Consider the following 21,676-nt stretch of genomic DNA (forward strand, 5'->3'; position numbering starts at 1 on the left):
TTGACACTAGACTGTTACGGTACTCATCGAGTCTCCTATCACTGGTAGGAGATATAAAGGTGAAATTTGTGGGTGGTGGATTTATCCATTTGTGCCCCCCCCCCCACCCCCCACCTATTTCTAAAGAGGTTGTATCAAAAAGCAATTCTCTATCAGGCGGAAAAGATGATAAAGCAGTAGGAAGGTGTTTAAACCGACTTAAGTGGGTTTAACCTGCAGCCCGTCGCTGCTCAGGGCATCTCCCAATCATCAGAGACTGCAGAGACACCCTGACACCCCTCCTCCCCCCTCTCAGGGATTCCAACAAACATTTCAGCTACTTTACCCTCCAGTTGTCTTTCTCTCCCTCCCTCCCTTTCTCGCTGTAGCTCTCTCTGTTACACAGTCTGTCTGCTCTATAATTATTTCCATGGTTACCATTAAGGATGTGAAGCTAAGCCTGATGTACTATGGTAGTAATCTTTCTCTCTCCTCCGCCTGCTCCCTCTGTCCTCTCCTCTCATCCGTCGCTTCCTCCTCCTCCTCCTCTCCCTCTTGTGCTGTGTGTTGCTACGTGAATCTCTGCAGCCGTTCTCTCTAATACTCCTCTCCAGCACTTTTCAGTAGCTACATGTGCAATCTGCTCAAAACCAACATTTAATTTGGAGGCTTACGCAGCTCCGGTACCTGCAGCAATTCACGACCACGTAATCCATATGTAAGCAAGTCACAGTCGGCCTGTCCCGTGAAGCATTAAACGTGTTGTACCGCGGTAGTTCTCAATGTGCATGCTAAACCTGTGCAGGAGGTTTGTTTGAGCTTGAAGGTTTGAGGTGGAGGTTTTGCGCCCGACACACAATGCTTCATTTCATTCCATAACAGCTTGTCCTTCAGTTATCCAACCGGCTGAAGACATCAGGTAGTAAAGCGGAAGGAGGTATTTCAGGCGCCCAGGCAACCTGTTTGACCACATTTCAAAACATGCAAGATTTGATCTGCAACGTGCCGTGACTTCCTCTTAAGTCGATTTTAACATATTTACCAAAGAATCCAAACAAACGTAACACTTGAACAGAATTGATTAAATTTATTGATTCACCGTTGCTGCGAGAGGGCACAGATTACGAGTGACATGTACTCGTGTGTGAAGAGACAGAGAGAGACAGAGGAGGGTGGTAGCTGAAAGTATGAGGTCTGAGTGGACAGTGACAACTCATGACTTAAGACGATAGCGTGACGGAGCACGCGTCAAGTAGTGCTGCAAATAGCAGCAATGGAGAATAACACCAAGGTAAGATCCCTTACATCATTATGACAAGTGTAAAAAATGTTTGGGTTCATTATGAAACTGCGGTGAGACAAATCGATTAAACCACAGTCTGGATGATTATTCGGAAAGACTGAGTGCCTTCCACAGAATATCTGCTTCTTGCAATTGACATTGAACGCTGCAATCATTTGCAATATGTGATTGTGCGACGCCTGCTACGTATTAAGTCGTAGCTACCGCTGTCGGTCTCGACGTGCACGGTAAAACTGTGCAGGTGGTTTGTTTGGCTTGAAGGTTTGACACACAATGCTTCATTTCATTCCTTAACAGCCTGTCCTTCAGACACCCACCATGCTGAAGACATCAGGTGGTTAAGTGGAGGGAGTTATTTTAGGCCTGTCTGCGTGGACGGTAACAACTTACGACTTGTTTATGATAGCACGTAGCAAATAGGCTGCAAACAGTGCTGCACACAGCTTTGCACGCCGGCAGTCCAAGTTAGAGATCTCCTGTCTGAATGTGCATGGTAAAACATTGCAGGAGCTTTGTTAGGCATGCTGGAGCCTGTTTCCCAAAATATGAAACATGCAAACTGTGTTCTCAAACAAGCCATGATTTCCTCTTATGTTAATTCTGACATATTTCCTTATAATCCAAACAAACATAATACTTGCGTCCCTCGGATAAGCTGCTACTTGGAAGTGACAATCTTATGTGAAATGCGATGCTGCAAACATTCGTGATCTGCGTGTGCTCGCAAGTCGTTCCTGTGCCCCTGGATTCTGGAAATAAAAATCCCCTCAATTTTTTTTTTTTGCATATAGATGATGCGAGGTGACTTTTAGTTTTTTCCAAGGCTTAAGACGAGCATGAATCATCCGTGTAAATGCTGAGCTACTGTGTGAGCAGATATCTGGGTCTTTAATAAAAAGTCAAATGGCATGAAAATATGTAAATAAATACTCAAAGTAATAGTTTGACATTTTCGAAAATGTGCTTATTCTCGCCAAGATGAGGAGATTAATATTCTCATGTTTATGTGGTAGATATGAAGCTGAAGCTAAAGAAGCTGCTCTGGCTCCTTTTTAAAAATCTGCCTCTCAACATTTACAAAAACTCACAAATCATCACATTATATCTTGTTTGTTTAGTAAAGACACAAACTGAAGCGTAAAAATGGCACATTGTGGTTTTACAGGGGGGGAATGTGTGGGAGTACTTCTGGCCGTGAACGAGTGATTTTCTGGAGTCTGTGCTGATGGTCAGAGCGAGTTGTAATATCATAAGATTAAATTATCCAGGAGGCTCCAGCGTTCTTATGTAAAGGGGTCACTGAGATTTTTATTAAAAGAAAATGTACAAAATAGGAATTCAGTCTTAAAAATACTTACAGAACAGTTACGAGTTCTGCTGTTACTGGAAAATGGAAGAAGAAGAAGAAGAAGGAGCAGGAGACCCTGCACTCAAAGCTGAAATTCAATTAGGTTTTACATTATGACAACGGGCAAAGGTTTAGTATCGTTTATCTGGACATAATTCTCTAGTATAGACTGTGAGTGCGTTCCCGATCTGTAGCGTTAGAGCTGCAGGACTCTTTTGTCCATCCGGAGAAAACTTTACACCATTTAGACGAGTGAAAATGAGTAACAGCAGGATTTGACTGTGTTATTCCGTGTATTCGATTGAAAATATCAGAAACCAAAAGCATTAGAGGAGATTGTCATTTTGTCTTGGTGAGAAGATTCCTGTGGTCTGTGAGGCCCAGGAGCTGATTTATATTAGACTATTCCAATCTTGTGATTATTGACAATGGACGCCGTCTCTCCTACATATGTTCGCAATTGTGTGCCACCAATGTACGCAGGGATCGGCTCAAGCTCCAAAACCAAGGCTACCACAGGGCATACGACTTGTGCCTCGTCTACCACACCTCCCCCACCTCCTCCCTGTCAGTGCCACACCTGACCAGCGGCCGTCGGCTCCACTCCTGAGCCGGCACCAGTCAAGTGTCACCGTCCGTGCTCCACACGGACAGATAACGGCAGGCTCTGGCTGACAGCGGAGGATGGAACCACGAGGAGTTGTAACAGGAAACACACTGTGACAACCAGACCTCTGAAGAGCGGCAGGAGAAAATGGAACGATGGGGGGGGGGGGGGGCCTGCTGGTGCTTTGTAAGGTAGGGGCACAGACAAAGTCTTGTATTCTGTGAGTGGATGATGGATGGTTGAACAAGGAGGACAGGCCTGGACATGCACACTACCACCTGGCTGGGCCTGATGCCAGTGTGGGGTGGACTGGAGAACTGGAATGCTCTGAACTCCGGGTAATCTCTTCTCTGGAGGGACGGGATGTGATTCTCCTGATATAAACTCTGGATATTGTCTGAATGACGGCAAATTGGTGTCATTTCCAACACATGCGGACGTTCTGGTGGTTATCGATCAGACAATAATTAAAACACAATTGATGTTAAATTAATTGAAAACTGCTCAAATATCAAAAATGAACATAAGCTGTAATTCTTCACTGCCGTCAGAACGTGGCCTATTAATTTGAAATCAGTTAGTGTTGAGTAATGAGCTGAAGTGGGTGCTTCAGCAGGTTCTTTTACATGAGAGGATTATGTAGAAATATAATAAAGAACAGGAAGTCATTGGTGATCAGCTGACTCTAATGACGTCAGCCACTGATGAAGAATTGACTCGTCCAACCTTGGAAAGTCTGTATCCTGTATTTCAAAAGAAGCAGTTCAAGGTTTAGATGTTATTCTCAGAATCACGTCAGTGTCTCTTCATCCTTTACTCCACTGCTATTCTGCAGATTCAAATCTGAGCATGTCCAAATGAAAGCCCACATTTTTAACCTTTAAAATGCAGCCAGTGACCACCCACACAGACACGTCTCTGCTGCGGGACTCGTTTCCTGCTATCCAGTTATTGTGAAGTCATTTGTTAATCATCGCCGCTCGGCAGGAGGACGCGGAAGGTTCAGAGAGAGACCGTCAGACCCAACATCGCTAGGAGAGGAACCTGCGGCACATCCTTGTTGGGACGTGATCTCTGGACAAACCGTCTTTGAGATGATTTTCTTTTATTACTTCAGAGGAGGTTTGTTTGTTTTTACGCAACTTAGTGAGTGGAAGCATTAAACAAAGGCGCAGCTGCTGCATTTATTCATTTCATTTCTCACTGTCTATCACGTTATCTCTCTCTTAAATACGTCCCAACTTTCATCAATGTCTCTAAGTTTATTCCCTTCATGAAAACTTGCAAAGAATCTCTGTAGTGACGTGTGAAGCACCAACCAGACATTCTTGGATTTGAGACAAACACACGCACACACACACATTCACACAAACACCATCTGAGCACTGACGCACGTTTAGCCTGCATTACAATGTGAACATATTGCTGGCTTTGTCACATCCACCTACACACATACAGGGAAAGAATTGAAGGAATACTGCGCAGCACATACTGTCTGCATCGGAATATAACGGCTGAGCCTATTTCAGAGAGTCTCACTAACGCCACAGTGCTGCCAGGTAAGACCAGGTACACACACACGGAAGTGGAATGCATAACGCATATGGAAAACTACATAAAAGGTGTTTGCAGGAGAACTGAACTTGCATTTCTGCATTGAGAGACACCGACACACACACACACGCCTACACACACATCTCACTCCTGGGTAAAAAACTGTGCATCAGCATTGAACAGTGCAGAGCCTTGAAGTGACAGCGAGACACAGAGCTGGTGTTGGCCTGACAACACCATCCTCCTCTCTCCCTCTCTCTCTTTTAATTTTTAATTTTCTTTCTTCCGAGGGCTCCTCCCTCCCGCTCTGTACATCCTATCTCTCTCTCTCTCTCTCTCTCCCTCTCTTCCCAGGCTGCATTACACTGCTGTGTGCAGATATTCAATTAAAAGGCTGTTGAGTACGAACTGAAAAGCCTGATGGTTCCACGCACACACACACACGCACACACACACACACACGAGAAAAGAGAGTGAAACAGACTAATATCACACATCAGTAGGTGCAAAGGGAGATCTTGAGAAATGTGTCATTGAGATACAACTGCACACGGCTGCAGCTTCCACAGTTTTTAATTTGTTCCTTGGTCGACCACAAAGATTGCAACTCCCAAAATGACTGCTTGATCTTCTCTCCCTCAGATGAATTGACTGTGATGAAGCTCAGCTCTATTTTAAGACTAATCAAATGCGAGTTAACGTCTTTATTTTAAATCTTTTGAATTACACTAAATCTGGATTTCAAACAACCTTTCTCCTTTGAACATCTGGAGGCGAGCTTGAGATAAAATGCCATCGCAGTAATTTACTGTAATCTTGCAAACCCCCTCCCCGTCTCTTAAGGACGCAGGTTTGTTTACCCCAACAAGTTGATAAGAATAAGAAGGGGCAGATCATTTTCTTGTAGCCCCGACTCCCCGTAAACAACCCTGCAGTGAAAAGTCTGAAGACATCTTTTTCAGCTCTGCCCACACCCTCCTTTAACTGAAACTGAAGCTGCGGCTCTCTCCTTATTTCTCTGGCAGACTGAGAATTGCACAGTGTTAGACAACTGCCCATGAGCCTGCAAAAGCCAGGTGTTACCTCGCAGCCGCCTCCGTTTTGATCTCAGGGATTTGGGCGAAATTCTTCACAGGGATAGTTTAGCCCCAAAAAAGCTGAAGGTGATTAATCTGAAGGTGCAAACAGCACGATTTAGTTTTCTAAAAAAAAAATTAACGTGTTTTTGTGTGATTTTATTTAGCAGAATGTGTTTGGAAGGAATAAGTAAGAATAATGGCAAAGCTGTTCAGTTCTATTTCTGCAGACTGCAAACATCTGGTTTGATAAAGAAATATTCATTTGAGAAGTTGATTTACCTGGAAGGAAAATATAAAACCTACACATGAGGTATGATGATGCAACGTTCGCCTTAATTCCACTTTCTTTTCTCCTCATAAATGATCAATTCCACATCCATCATCTCCACGGGGACAGATTGGTGATGAGTGTCTCACAGTTTATCATCTGTAAAAACTGGTGTAAGAGTTGGAAATGATAAAACAACAAAAAGATAATTATCATTGTTGTTTTATTATTATTAAAGGGTGGAGGTGGGGTTGTTTATGAATGGTGTATTTTCTTGTAATGCCAAAAAAAGAATGTTAAATGAAAATATTGGAGATCGTGGATATTATCAATCTTAGTTTCAGAGATTTTCTTTATGATAAAATCCAGCTGATAATTCATTTCAACCAAAGAGTGTTCTGGAGTTGCACTTCGAGGACGAGGACACGGTGGACTTCACATTAATGCACCATTACAGTGACAAATGAGAAAAAAGACAATTCCACTCATCTTGTGAAAAGGGTGCAAATTAAAATCCTTCTCCTCAATATCTCTCAGTCACTGATGTCTCCATTCACAAGCTCTCTACTTTGAGGGACACGGTCGCTGCTCTTGTCAGGCCGATAACCTTGTCCTCTCCACTTCTCCAACGCGACCACAAGTCTATTTATACTCTTTTGTCAAGGCGTACGTTTCCTTCTCGCTTGCATCTCTGTCAGGGTTGTTGCACCTTGGTTTCCCGGTGCATCTCTGTTAGGAAGCTCTTCATGACGCACGCCTGGGTGGCTGAGGTTGGCTGTGAGGTGGCAGGAAGCTAAAGGTTACAGCGGCGCTTTGGTGTTTTAAGTTGTGGCTTTGTTTGTTTGTGTGTCGTCCCTTGAGTTCAGTTTACTGGAGTCCAAATGACTCAACAACTGGTGGATGGATTCAGACATTATCCAGATATATGCATGGTTCCCAGAGGATGAACGCCAAAGACTTTGCCTTGAGCTTTGGTGAGTGTCACAGATGGAGAATCATCCCAAAGATAGTTTCTGTTATTTCAGATTGATGTTTGTGTTTAAATGTTCCAGTAAGTTTTGTTTCATTAATTTGTTGATGATATAAAAATGGGGTGAAACCTCATGATCGGCTGAGACTGACTCACGATTGGTCTAGAGCGTGTATCGGCCGAAAATTGATGACGCGGCTCAGCCTCCCGGTCGCTACTGCGCAGACTCTGAATCCTAACGACACTGAAGCCGCGTTTGTCTGTGAAATATTTTGGCTTCACTCCAGGAGATGTGTCGTCCAACGAGATGTCTAAAGGGACATACTGGTCTGTGTTTACCCAGTTCTTTACATTATTATAGGGCCGCCAACATCCTCCTCTGGATCTCTGATCAGATGATGACTCTCCAGTCTGGGCTCTTATAGAGCAGCATTCAAATAATCAAGTATCACTTCACCTTAAAGCAAACTTTACATTTAAAGCTGGACTAAAAACCCTTCAAGAGCACTCATCCCTCAGAGAACCTGGATGGAAGGCTGTCTGAACACAGAAGTGGTTGGTAGAGGTCTGGTGTTTAATATAAGATAATATCTAGAGGGTCGACAGCCCATCACCGAAACACTTAAGTAGTGCAGGAAATTACTAAATCTGATGTCCTGTACCCAAGACTCCACCCAACATATTATACATTTTTTGATTTAAGCTCCATTCTTGTAATACTCTGATGCTAATGTTGGAATTATGCAGCTGGAGCGAGGTGCAGCATTATTCGAGAGGCTAAAAATTTCTGTCCCATCATATACTTTTTATGCGGAGCCCTTTGGATCGCTCACTCAGATTAAGACGACACTCACTGAGCCGGTTTAAATATGTGGAGAAAAAGGTAAAATGTAGGGCAGCTGGTGAGAAACCCTCCCGACCGCATGCTACTGAGATGAGCCGGAGTGTAACACTTCACCCCAGATCTCCACCTGAAGAGCTGTGAGACTCAAGGTTGGTAACAGACGGGCATCTGCCGAGCGAGCATGTGTGTGTAACAGCAAAAATCGAACAAAACTAGGAAACGACAATGAGAGAAGGACTGGAGGTGACGCTGGTGAGTGTTGGATGCTGACGAGTTTGAGTCCTGGGGGAGTTGAAACATATTAAATAGCTGCACGAAGCAGTTTACTTCCCAGAAGAACATATGTCGATGTGCCAAGTCTCTGTAAACCCACCTCAGGGGAAACTGGGATGAGTTGATGTGGTTTGATGTGGTGTGAGTGCCGGCGTGACCGTCTGTCCGTCTGTGTCGGGTTTGATGCACGTCGACATCAATGCAATTGAAAGTGTCGGGGAGACATTGAGGTATATTTGAAAGCCCACTAGAAAGTATCAAGGGAACAAATGGTGGAAATGAAAATAAGGAGAAATGAAATTAGAGGATAATTCTGGTTAATTACAAATTGGATTTTGTCGTTTTGCCCTTTTGGCAAGATTGGGACATGGGAAATCAGTTTGACTCACTAAGATTTAAACCGACGACGCTAAAAACATAAGCACGTCAAGAAAGCAAAGAGGAAAAATACAAAACAAGCACTAAATAAAAAACTTTTCTGACCTTGTAACAAAATGGAGAGTTTACAGATAATAATAAAAGAATGACTGAAAAAAATAAGTTGGTTCCACAACCATTTATAATCATATTTATGTCGATTTCCCCCGAACACACACTGATATATAACAACTTCTCTTTTTTTTTTTAACCAAGCTATAATTTCTATTTTTTTCAAATTAGATGGGCTACACAGAGATTTCTACGCACCCCCTGGCATCTGAAGAAGAATCCCCTGAGGTACGAGTTCCCCTGGTTGGGAAGCGACGGTGGAGATGATCGGCACTTCAATGACCATCGAGTTTTTTAGATCAATGAAGTACTGTGAAGATAAATGAGTTAAAGTCCTGCGATGGAGCTGTCGGAATCTCTCTGCACCAAAACCAACGAGACACTTTCCTGAAACTAATGAACGCACGTGACACGTGATGCATTTAATACTCCGATAGATGCATGGATGCTTTACTCTGATGGTGCATGCGTCCTGAGCGTAACAAACAAGCGGACGGGACTGCACAGCATCGGTTTCAATCGCTTTCAATCAAAACCTTTCACCGGAGCTTTAAAATCCTCTCATCGTCATGTGGCAGCTAGAAACAGTCTCTGCGGACGCCTGTGTGTTCCTAAGCCGACTGCCGCACCTGAAGCTGCAGCGTCGGAGAGTCGAAGACCCTCGTGTGTACGTCGAGCCGGTGGCCAGCTGTCACTCAAAACCAGGGCCGGGGCTCGCTCCCGCTTGTTCTCTGTCTCTCTGTTTTTCCATTTTATGCATGTTGTTAATGCATCATAATATAGCCGTCCATTATATCACACCAGCCCACGGGGTCCATCATTCAGAAAGACATTTCGTGTTATATAATCACCTCATTTACATATTGTTTTGCATAAAAATCTGAACGCAAGGTGTCGTTCAGCGAGGCCCTGCCACATTATCTTCAGGAGAGAAGTGAGGGAGATGTGATCGTCAGCCAGGTGGCGAGAATTCAGTCTGAAATCTTTTCTTGTCATGTCGTCCAACTTGATATCGATCCATCCGACCGACTGTAACCACCCACCCGAACACCGCAGGAGGACGGGTATCTCTCGTCCACCTGAACATCGTCTCAACTCTTGGATGTTTGAATGTGCAGCTCCGCTTCTGCAGTTCTTGCTGAACCGTGTTCAACTCTGAGCTTAAGCCTTTGTTGCCTTGGTGAATAAAGTCTTTCAGTCATGCTTTCAACAACTAAGAAATATATCTAGTGAAGAGTTATTTCATCCTCAGCTCACCTGGAAAAAAGAGTTTATCCATCGCTTCTTTCCCACTTGAACATAGCTCTGCTACGGTGGGAATCCGTGTTCGAGTCACTATTGGTCACAGTTTAACAGACGTCTTCAGACCCCGTCTCACATCTGGTCAACTCTGAGCTAAACTGTAAAATACATCCTGAATGTGTCTCCTGGGAGCACATTCATTCAATCAATCAAATGATATTTCTATTGCCCATATTCACCAATTACAAGTGTCTCATAGGGAATAAGAATCTGTACAAGGTGCGACCTCCTCCTCAACTGTCCCAAAAGACCCTTATAACAGTGGGGGGGGGCTCTCCCCGGACAGACAGACGCACAACAGATGTCACGTGTAAAGTCAAAATAACAACATTTAAAGAACTCATGCGAAGAGTGTCTCTTCTCACAACATTAGCAGGGAGGTGTGTCTGCGTCTAAGGCATTTATGCAATAAGAAAATATCTTGACTTGTGATCGGAGCTTCCTTCCCACTCAATATGCAAATAAATACGCACGTCATTTCTGTCCCCAAAGACCAAACGATGTTGTTTTTAACCAGCGTGATGATAAAGATGTGTCCTCTGTGTTTGTGTGTCGGCGCGAGGCAGAGATAGAGAGAGTGGATTCGGCCCAGGACGGCGTGTCCACATGCGTCCCGCCCAGAGCACCTCCAGAAGTTGTTTGAGTGATCGGATCTCAAGACGCATCTGTACTCTGAGCTGCTGACTTGTGTATATACCAGGTCTAAACGGGGTCTTTGACTTTGTGTTGCTCTAGCCCGGCAGACGTGCACGCATCATAAAGTGCTGCACTCATTTCCTGGAGGCCTCTGTGTCCGTGTCAGTCAAAAGCTGAACACAATGAAGCATACACTCTGTATTCAGTCACAGCTCAGGCAACGGCAAGAAGACAGACAGATGAGTCAGCAAAAAACACCAGCCCGGGGTTCGCAGAAGGAGGAGGAAGAGGAGGAAGAGGAGGAGCAGGGTTCACTTTTACCAGGGACTGAATCACAAGGTTTCATCACCCTGCAAGTTCAGGTGGTTCTGTTGTCATTATAATCTCTGAATGAACTCTATATTACTATGCTGGTTTATATTAAACAGCACAATTTCCAGTTTGAATCCAGCCTTTAATCAAACAGAGTCAAACACACTTCAAAATGTCCCTTTGTAACATTTTCCAGAACTTTAATTTAATTTAATAAATCAATCAGGTTTTTCAGTTTGAAATCAGAGTGAAACACAATAATTAAACTGCAGCAGCTGTAAATTTAAAGAATCACTGCAGCATCAAAGCAAAGACTAGATTTATTCTAGGCTCAGTCATGCAATCACATGCAAACAGAAAAAAACAAGTGTTGGCGGTTTCATTTTCCAATAAATTCAAATGAAGAAAGGTTCATCAGAGGAGAAAGAAATGGAAAGAACAGAGAACAACCTCCCAAACCAAGGAAATCCATCATCTGTCCAAACAGTTCAACACAGTTCCGGAGAGTGCTGAAGACCATTAACATCATCATGAAGCTTTAAAGAAATGCAGGTTGTCTCATATTATTCTGTCACATCATCAAATTAATCTGCTTCTACTCTTTTCATCACCATATTTACAAAAACTAGAGACGGAGAAAACAAAGCACAATCTGCACAAAAGTCGACTCCAGTGGCCTTAAAAAACTAAAACCTGCAAATAACTAATCTCAAACTCTTTCACTTTATTCATCTTTAATAAAATCCATTCTAATAAGATTTAAGATTTTCTATTAAAAGAACTACGGTCCCATAATAGTGTAACTATTCACCACTGGCATCATTAGGCCAGAGCATCTGAGGCTGCGAGCCCACATGTTGTGTAAAAACCAGATGAAGGCACATGAGCTCAGGATGAAGAAGACGACTCTTTAGGTATAGTCACAGAATACAAATCATCGTAAATGAGACTAATTCCGAGGCACAGCAAGCTGTCAGTGTTAATGTATAACAGAGAGATGATGTTGTGGGTGATGGATGTTACCCGAGCTCAGAATCCTCTGATTAGACGGTAGGTAGGTGTAATAAATAGGAATATAATGCTGACTGATGTACATCTGTTGCTGCATTAAATATTGGCCTGTAGCCTGGCATCCAGGGGCGTTGCTGCGTTCAACCCACGTGGAATAATGAGCACTGAGGAATATTTAGCCCCTGTGGGATGGAATAGTGCATTAATGGTTTGCTTCTGCATAATCCAACACTGGTTAGTGTGTTTACGTGTAAAACAACGTGATAAATGAGATGTTTTTCGTTTAATCATCACGACACATTTAGAAATTTAATTGTTGGAATATGCTGATTCTATCACTTTTCTAAACAGGAGCGATGAGAGGAGAACAGGAGGAGAGATGAGAGGAGATGAGGAGCGCGACAGATGAATGAGACCAAAAACAACTACAGGAGGGATGAAGAAGAGGAGAGTATCAGACAGAGTTAACAGTGTCTGTTCAGAAGGAGGCCTTCTCTCAGAATAGAAGCTGCAGCTTTGAGAACAGAGTCAATTTTCAAAACAGAACAAAGCGTTTCTTTTGTGCATGATAGAACTTCTATTTCATGATGCAGGCTTCTTTAAAAAATGGTGCAAAAACAAAGATTTAGATAAACTCCGAGCGGAGACGACACTTCCTTCAGAAATGAAGCCAAAATACTACTGGTACGAACACCGCCACATTTGGAGCCAGGGTCTAGCAGTGATTGGGCGATGGAGTCATGGCAGCAGGATCCCACATTTAACAAGGAAAAATGTTTTCCACAATATCTTCGTTGGGACGAGAGCACAGAAACAGATACTCATTACACAAAGTTTCCTCAAACACTTGGTTTTACGTGTATGTAAAAAATATTTTTTAAGTTTCTTAAAACTTTGGTCTGTGAGTGGACGAGAGGCTCAAACCCACCAACTGGAATGAGTCACGATGCTTGTCTCGTCACTAACAATCCTGTTAAGTCTTGCACCTCTGTCTCTGATGTGATTTGTCTCCTCTAGCTTTATTTTACCGTGCCAGTGTTTCACCCTCTTCTTTCTGGGGAGGGGAACAGGTTCGTGAGTGCAGTGGGACGGGTCGCGAAGGGAGAGAGGAATACAAAGTGCAGACCGGGGAGGGCGACGGAGGAGTAGTACGTTTTAAAATCGTGGGATTCAGGTTGATAATGATGCTGTATTATTTATATCAGACCCTGAAAAAACTGTATAGACGTTTGGAAAAAAAAGATTATGCATGAAGGTCGCACTTTGCAAAGGGCACTAGAACAATTGCTCAGCTGAGGCTGCTTTATCACAATTGTCTGCCGAGCTGAGACGGCTAAAAGAATAAGTGAGAAGCACAAGGACAAACGGAGGAGAAGTCGCCGCATGTTTAAACCTCTGTTGCTGAAAAACTATTCAGGCGAAGTTAACAACCAATCAGCTTTGGAGTGCCACGTTTTTTTCCCCCTCCTTCTCCCTGCGGCCAAGTCGTTCCGATAATAAGGTTTCTCTCAATAACAGAGGGGACGTAGATGAAGTCAATTTACAATTTGAACACAAAACGTAAAAGGCCAGATTCATTAATAGCGGATTATTGCATCGCGTCTTGTCGAGGTTAATGAGAGAGAGGAGGGAGGAAGTGGATGTTTTCTTTTTGTTTGCCTGCTGTGTGTCTAACTACAGCATCGTACAAAGAGGCCTCGACGATTTGACATCTCATACTGCTGCGGAAATGAGCTCTAAACTGTTTGCACTTCACAGTCGTCTCTGCTGATCCTTACATCACCATACAGTTGGCCGTTTTACTAATTAAGGAATAAGAGAATTTTACGGTCTTTCATATTTTTTTATGACTGAACTGTAAAATATTCAGCAGATTAAATTTGGTCTGATGCTGGTTACAGCTTTTCTTTCTGAAACTGTGTGAGTGTCCCGCAGTAAATGAGCCGCTGCAAATAAAGAGCTGCTGCAGGACAGAAGTCTGAAGCTGCACCAAAGCTGCTCACTTGGTTATTTAAAGTTGGTGAAGCTTGACTCAGTACGCAGAACTGAAGAATCAGTTGACATTGCCGACGTCAGAAGGATAATTACACAAGAAAACAATAAAGTTCTCCTTTTGTACAGCTATAGAATTATTCATTCTGAAGTTTGTGACCAAACATAAAACACCCGAGAGTCAAACATGTTTTTGCCTGGTTAAGAGAAGTAATTTTCCCCTGTCACAATCATTAAATGTTAATTAAGCCCCGTATTTGCATAGAATGCTTACGCTGCACCGTAATTATCCGGCAAAATTAATGTCTTCATTATACGTTAATTACCTCCTCGACTTTAAAATATTTTGCAGAACATTTAAAAAGATACATGGAGGTGAAGGAGAGAGGAGAATGCATCTGCGTCACCTGATGTGTGTTGTGACAGCGACGCGGGGGCCAAAAAGCCTCTCAAGCATTTGTGAGCTCCACTAATCACCGATCAACAGCGGAGTCCGCTATCTTCCATCTGAGCGTCCCTTCATCAGGACTCCAGCTGGGACTGTTGTCAAATGTCTGCATTCATCAATATCAAGTGAAAAACTAAGACTTCAACCCCCGGTGGTGAATAACGAATCAAGGGTCACTTATTGGTGTTTTTACAAATCCCAAGTGAGAGGATGGGAGTTTGGCTGAAATGTAAAGGTTTAGAGGAGCTAAGTGATGGATTTACAAGATCTGTCGGCGGGGATGAGATATACTATTATATTTGAATCAGTATAAACAATCTTCTAGAACTAAGAATTGTGTTTTTGTTCATTTTGAATGAGCTCACAGAATCTTTTCATGGTGCACTGTCATGTTTCTACAGTAGCTCAGAACAGACGAACCAAACACTGCTCTGGAGAGGTTTCCCTGAAAGAGGAGGAGGACGGCTATAACCAACCAGTGGACATAGATTTACCTTACAAACAAGTCAGCCTCAGTCTTCTTCTCATCGTTGGAAATAAAGTAAATTATGTCTTTATCCAAAATGTGGCTTGATTTATTTACTTATTAATTGAACTTTAAATGTGTGACAAACTCCAGAGTTATCCCAATTTCTCATCAACAAACAAACACATTACACAATCTATTTTCTTATGACTCAACAATCTTGGTGCACACTGACTCACTCGCAGTGAATTAGTATCGTCATTGAACCTCCACCAGCTCTGTGTTATGTGTCAGGGGTTTTTATAAAATAGGTCACATGGCTCCCTGTGGACAATCTCTAACTGTGGCCTCACGACAACCTCCATTTGCTTTTTTGTTGATCTAATAATTACTAATTGCCCGGGGCTCGTTAATCTCTTTTGGCTCTTTGGGCGTGGGCAACACAGATGGTCCATAACGGTGTCGGAGCACGACGGCCTGCAGCGGAGCTTATGTGAATGTGTTTTAAAGTACGCTTACACATGGGCAATATGAACTGACACCGCCATGTCAGCAAACTGTACATCAAAAACGCGCCACGCCAACTGATGTGTCAGGGCCTGACTGTCGAAAGGTCAGAAAGCCACTCATGAGAAAACTTGGGGAAATCCAGTTGAATCGGCACAACAGTTCGGGAAGCACAGAGGTGGCAGCAGCGCCGAATCAGAGACGGAGGACGTCGCAAGGGAAGCCCTTAAAATAGCTGAGTGAGACGGAGAGGTAGAGGAAGAAGGAAGAGGGGGAGACTGAGCGGGACATTTGTAGAGGGCCCAGAGGGACTGAGGCAGACAAAACAAACAGAGGGAGGCAGCAAACACAGGGTCAGCTTCACAGAGTCTGAGGAGAGTTTGTACAATAGAGCCATGGGTGCAGATCCCTAAATTATTCAAAATTGAACAAATGTATTTTCATTCTTAACATTTTAGATTCACATGTAAAAAGAACTGATTGTAGGGCTCATATCATGGAAAACTGTTTGTTTAATATCACATTTAACTGACAGTGTCTGTGATGACCCATGTGACAGCTTCTGTGATGTCACATGTGACAGCTTCTGTGATGTCACATGTGACAGTTTCTATGATGTCCTATTTGACTTTGATTGTTTAATGTAATTTATCTTTACTTCAAAGCCATCAATACCAGGTTCAGTGCCTATAAGAGTTATGAAGGAGACCTTATGAGCACAACAGCTCCAAAACTAGACCCACAGATCCACAAATCTTCGATACACGAGACCGTCAGAAGACAGTATATACTTCAGTACACATATATAATACCCCTATATTTAGCCAACATGCCAAAGAACAAGTCAGGAAGGGTAAGTTTTCTAAGCAGGACACATCGATGATTTTATTTTATTTTTCCAATGTTTGTCTCAAACTCAAAAATATTTTTTCTGTGAGGGGATGGACTTTAAATGAACCCATCACATTGGTGCTAATGCTAGAATGCTAGCATTAGCATACTAGTGATTTTTTTAAATTTGTGTGTGCACTGCGTGGTGAAATCTCTCGCAAGTCACGTAATTAAACGTAAACGTAATTGTTGATAATAATAATAAATATTGTAGTTAATTAGTTATATCATTAGCTATATATTGTTTGTTTTTCATTTAATCAATAATCGTGTAAATCCTGAAACCGTGATATTTCCTCTGGCTCTGCGCCAAAATTTCATATCGTGACATCCATAGTATGTAGAGACTGTATTTAACAGAATTGAAGAAACTGTATTTAAATCTACTGGTGGTTAAATCAATGATTTGTTGGTCTGGTTCATCAACATTTAATTCAAAGTGAGTGTGGGACTGTGTTTTTAACTGTTATATGTTTGTTTGTGTCTTTCAGGTGCCAGACCATGAGAAATTGTTTGAGGACCTCCTTGAGGCAAAGCAGAATTTGGATTCTCAGTATATGCATCTGGCTCATGAAAATGCCAGTCTGAAGATCGCCATGTCGTGCAAAGAAGCTTCATGGAAAAAGGAAAAGGAGAGCATGCAGAATGCAGATTGTGAAAAACTCAAGGAAGAACTGCAGCTCGACCTTAAGGATGCCAAGAAAGAGTTGAGGCTCCAAGAGAAGGACTACAGGACATTGAGTACTCGTTATCAAAGCCAGCAGGCAGAGATCAGCAAGATCAGACGTGACCTAAAGCAAAGGTGCAACCACGTCAATGAGCTGGAGTACTCCATTAAACAGAGGGAACAGGTGAATGACAGGACAGTGCATGAGAAAATGGCACTGGAAGAGGAAATCAATGAGCTGAAAACCAAGCTCAAAGCTATGGGGACAAAAGTTCCCCAGAACGAGCCTGACTGGAAGTCAGAAATCAAGGCTCTGAAGCACGAGCTCAGCCGTGAGCAGGAAGAGAAGGAGGCTGGCTCCAGTAGAATCAAGGAGCTGGAGAGACAGCTCAAGGTCACAGAAGAGAAGTGGGTGACCAAACATGAGGCAAGAATTTCCCAAACGGATCAGCTGATCAACCGTCTCACCAGTCAAAATAAGGCACTGGAAGCCAGCAACAATAAACTCCTGTCGATGCAGCAAGCCATGGAGGCAAGGATCCTCCAAAACAAGTCTGAGTGGGAGACTAAAGTTAACACTCTGAAGGACCATCTCAGTAGTGAGCGGGTGGAGAAGGAGGCTGGCTCCAGTAGAATCAAGGAGCTGGAGAGACAGCTCAAGGTCACAGAAGAGAAGTGGGTGACCAAACATGAGGCCAGAATTGTCTATACGGATCAGGTGATCAACAGTCTCACCAGTCAGAATATGGCACTGGAAGCCAGCAACAAGAAACTCCTGTCCATACTGCAGGCCATCGAGGCAAGGATCCTCCAGAGCGAGACTGAGTGGGAGACAAAAGTTCACACTCTGGAGGACCAGCTCAGTAGTGAGCAGGCTGAGAAGGAGGCTGGCTTCACAAAAATCAAGGAGCTGGAGAAACTGGTCAGCAATACTGAGCAGATGTGGGCGGCCAAGCATGAAGCAGACATAAGGCTGCTCATTCTGAAGCAGATCAAGCTTCAGGTAAGTCACATCAGCTCTGTTTGATCTGAATAAGAACTTGTTGCACTTTAAGTTTGTTTCTTATTCAGACTTTTGAAAGAGAAAATATCTAAACATTTGTCGTCTCTGTCTTTTCAGGAACTGGCCTTGATGACCGATAAGGACAAGGCAAGGATTCAGAAGGTGCAAAAGAAAGCAAAGAAAGAGGCAGAGAAGAGGCAAAAGAAGGAGCTGCAAGAGAAGAAGAAGCAGGAGCAGAGAGACAAACTAGACAGAGAGAAGGAAGAGAAGCGGCAAAGAAAATGAAGAAAATATTTACATTTAGGGCATTTAGCAGATGCTTTTGTCCAAAGCAATTTACAATAAGTACATTTGTCACAAGAGAGAAACCATTCATAAAAAAATAAAGACATTTGAAATTTAATCAATCATCTCTTGTTTCTTCCTCAATACACCCTGGTGTTCATTTTGTAAGTCATGGTTCCATATAGAGTCAAATATATGATGTGTATATGATGTGATTGAACGCTAGTAATGTCCAATGGGTGCAGGTCAAGGAGGGCATGCAGTGTCCTCGAGCTCTCAGTCAGGCTCCACCCCTCGCTCCTACTAATGTGGTCACTTCTGATTGTAAAAAACAAGATGTATTTTCAGACTTTCATTCTTCACATTTTAGATTCACATCTAAAAAGAAATGATTGTTGGGCTCATATCATGGAAAACTGTTTGTTTAATATCACATTTAACTGACAGTGTCTGTGATGACCCATGTGACAGTGTCCCATGTGACAGTGTCTGCGATGTCCCATGTGACAGCTTCTGTGATGTCACATGTGACAGCTTCTGTGATGTCACATGTGACAGTTTCTATGATGTCCTATTTGACTTTGATTGTTTAATGTAATTTATCTTTACTTCAAAGCCATCAATACCAGGTTCAGTGCCTATAAGAGTTATGAAGGAGACCTTATGAGCACAACAGCTCCAAAACTAGACCACAGATCCACAAATCTTCGATACACGAGACCGTCAGAAGACAGTATATACTTCAGTACACATATATAATACCCCTATATTTAGCCAACATGCCAAAGAACAAGTCAGGAAGGGTAAGTTTTCTAAGCAGGACACATCGACGATTTTATTTTATTTTTCCAATGTTTGTCTCAAACTCAAAAATATTTTTTCTGTGAGGGGATGGACTTTAAATGAACCCATCACATTGGTGCTAATGCTAGAATGCTAGCATTAGCATACTAGTGATTTTTTTAAATTTGTGTGTGCACTGCGTGGTGAAATCTCTCGCAAGTCACGTAATTAAACGTAAACGTAATTGTTGATAATAATAATAAATATTGTAGTTAATTAGTTATATCATTAGCTATATATTGTTTGTTTTTCATTTAATCAATAATCGTGTAAATCCTGAAACCGTGATATTTCCTCTGGCTCTGCGCCAAAATTTCATATCGTGACATCCATAGTATGTAGAGACTGTATTTAACAGAATTGAAGAAACTGTATTTAAATCTACTGGTGGTTAAATCAATGATTTGTTGGTCTGGTTCATCAACATTTAATTCAAAGTGAGTGTGGGACTGTGTTTTTAACTGTTATATGTTTGTTTGTGTCTTTCAGGTGCCAGACCATGAGAAATTGTTTGAGGACCTCCTTGAGGCAAAGCAGAATTTGGATTCTCAGTATATGCATCTGGCTCATGAAAATGCCAGTCTGAAGATCGCCATGTCGTGCAAAGAAGCTTCATGGAAAAAGGAAAAGGAGAGCATGCAGAATGCAGATTGTGAAAAACTCAAGGAAGAACTGCAGCTCGACCTTAAGGATGCCAAGAAAGAGTTGAGGCTCCAAGAGAAGGACTACAGGACATTGAGTACTCGTTATCAAAGCCAGCAGGCAGAGATCAGCAAGATCAGACGTGACCTAAAGCAAAGGTGCAACCACGTCAATGAGCTGGAGTACTCCATTAAACAGAGGGAACAGGTGATGGACAGGACAGTGCATGAGAAAATGGCACTGGAAGAGGAAATCAATGAGCTGAAAACCAAGCTCAAAGCTATGGGGACAAAAGTTCCCCAGAACGAGCCTGACTGGAAGTCAGAAATCAAGGCTCTGAAGCACGAGCTCAGCCGTGAGCAGGAAGAGAAGGAGGCTGGCTCCAGTAGAATCAAGGAGCTGGAGAGACAGCTCAAGGTCACAGAAGAGAAGTGGGTGACCAAACATGAGGCAAGAATTGTCCAAACGGATCAGCTGATCAACCGTCTCACCAGTCAAAATAAGGCACTGGAAGCCAGCAACAATAAACTCCTGTCGATGCAGCAAGCCATGGAGGCAAGGATCCTCCAAAACAAGGCTGAGTGGGAGACTAAAGTTAACACTCTGGAGGACCACCTCAGTAGTGAGCGGGTGGAGAAGGAGGCTGGCTCCAGTAGAATCAAGGAGCTGGAGAGACAGCTCAAGGTCACAGAAGAGAAGTGGGTGACCAAACATGAGGCCAGAATTGTCTATACGGATCAGCTGATCAACAGTCTCACCAGTCAGAATATGGCACTGGAAGCCAGCAACAAGAAACTCCTGTCCATGCAGCAAGCCATCAAAGCAAGGATCCTCCAGAGCGAGACTGAGTGGGAGACGAAAGTTAACACTCTGGAGGACCAGCTCAGTAGTGAGCAGGCTGAGAAGGAGGCTGGCTTCACAAAAATCAAGGAGCTGGAGAAACTGGTCAGCAATACTGAGCAGATGTGGGCGGCCAAGCATGAAGCAGACATAAAGCTGCTCATTCTGAAGCAGATCAAGCTTCAGGTAAGTCACATCAGCTCTGTTTGATCTGAATAAGAACTTGCTGCACTTTAAGTTTGTTTCTTATTCAGACTTTTGCAAGAGAAAATATCTAAACATTTGTCGTCTCTGTCTTTTCAGGAACTGGCCTTGATGACCGATAAGGACAAGGCAAGGATTCAGAAGGTGCAAAAGAAAGCAAAGAAAGAGGCAGAGAAGAGGCAAAAGAAGGAGCTGCAAGAGAAGAAGAAGCAGGAGCAGAGAGACAAACTAGACAGAGAGAAGGAAGAGAAGCGGCAAAGAAAATGAAGAAAATATTTACATTTAGGGCATTTAGCAGATGCTTTTGTCCAAAGCAACTTACAATAAGTACATTTGTCACAAGAGAGAAACCATTCTTAAAAAAATAAAGACATTTGAAATGTAATCAATCATCTCTTGTTTCTTCCTCAATACACCCTGGTGTTCATTTTGTAAGTCATGGTTCCATATAGAGTCAAATATATGATGTGTATATGATGTGATTGAAAGCTAGTAATGTCCAATGGGTGTAGGTGGAGGAGGGCGTGCAGTGTCCTCAAGCTCTCAGTCAGGCTCCACCCCTCGCTCCTACTAATGTGGTCACTTCTGATTTTAAAAAACAAGATGGTTCCGGACAGAATAGACGAGAGGCTACAAAGCAGCAGCTCACAAAACCGAGCAAGCTCCGTTTCATTGTTGCAATGCTGCATCATCAGATTTGTTCAATCTCTTCAAGTTCAAGTTAAAAGTGCAAAAAGCACAAGGACAGTGTAGAAAATAAGAAATGAAAAGACAACTTAAAAAAAGATTGTTAAGTAACCGATGCGTGAATTTCATTTCAAAGCAAGAAAACAGGTAAATCGCTCAACCTGACAAAAATCTGGTGGAGAGGAAACAGCTGCCTGGAGCTCCGATCACACGTGAACCTCTTATC

At 42.8% G+C, this 21,676-nt stretch overlaps 3 protein-coding genes across 18 annotated transcripts in view; 2 read left to right on the forward strand and 1 right to left on the reverse strand.

Moving 5' to 3' along the window:
- Positions 1-21,676, reverse strand: part of syngap1b (synaptic Ras GTPase activating protein 1b) — a 111,733-nt gene that overhangs the window by 50,773 nt on the left and 39,284 nt on the right. The window lies entirely within an intron of this gene.
- LOC138413457 (uncharacterized) lies at positions 16,056-18,352 on the forward strand. The gene is made up of 3 exons (XM_069536613.1): positions 16,056-16,241; positions 16,771-17,949; positions 18,067-18,352. The coding sequence occupies exons 1-3, from the start codon at positions 16,101-16,103 to the stop codon at positions 18,232-18,234; spliced, it is 1,488 nt and encodes a 495-aa protein (XP_069392714.1). The 5' UTR covers positions 16,056-16,100; the 3' UTR covers positions 18,235-18,352.
- Positions 18,884-21,148, forward strand: LOC138413458 (uncharacterized). Its single transcript, XM_069536614.1, has 3 exons — positions 18,884-19,037; positions 19,567-20,745; positions 20,863-21,148. Exons 1-3 carry the CDS (start codon positions 19,014-19,016, stop codon positions 21,028-21,030), a joined length of 1,371 nt encoding a protein of 456 aa, XP_069392715.1. The 5' UTR covers positions 18,884-19,013; the 3' UTR covers positions 21,031-21,148.

The sequence above is a fragment of the Paralichthys olivaceus genome, chromosome 13 (genome assembly GCF_024713975.1).
Source record: "Paralichthys olivaceus isolate ysfri-2021 chromosome 13, ASM2471397v2, whole genome shotgun sequence".
Lineage (NCBI taxonomy): Eukaryota > Metazoa > Chordata > Actinopteri > Pleuronectiformes > Paralichthyidae > Paralichthys > Paralichthys olivaceus.

What these genes read in the sequence shown, in the direction of transcription:
- LOC138413457 (XM_069536613.1), top strand. Translation starts at nt 16,101, where the DNA reads ATGAGCACAACAGCTCCAAAACTAGACCCACAGATCCACAAATCTTCG. An exon ending in CAAAGAACAAGTCAGGAAGG is followed by an intron (nt 16,242 to 16,770) that starts GTAAGTTTTCTA and finishes TGTGTCTTTCAG; the next exon opens with GTGCCAGACCATGAGAAATT. An exon ending in TGAAGCAGATCAAGCTTCAG is followed by an intron (nt 17,950 to 18,066) that starts GTAAGTCACATC and finishes CTGTCTTTTCAG; the next exon opens with GAACTGGCCTTGATGACCGA.
- LOC138413458 (XM_069536614.1), top strand. Translation starts at nt 19,014, where the DNA reads ATGCCAAAGAACAAGTCAGGAAGG. An exon ending in CAAAGAACAAGTCAGGAAGG is followed by an intron (nt 19,038 to 19,566) that starts GTAAGTTTTCTA and finishes TGTGTCTTTCAG; the next exon opens with GTGCCAGACCATGAGAAATT. An exon ending in TGAAGCAGATCAAGCTTCAG is followed by an intron (nt 20,746 to 20,862) that starts GTAAGTCACATC and finishes CTGTCTTTTCAG; the next exon opens with GAACTGGCCTTGATGACCGA.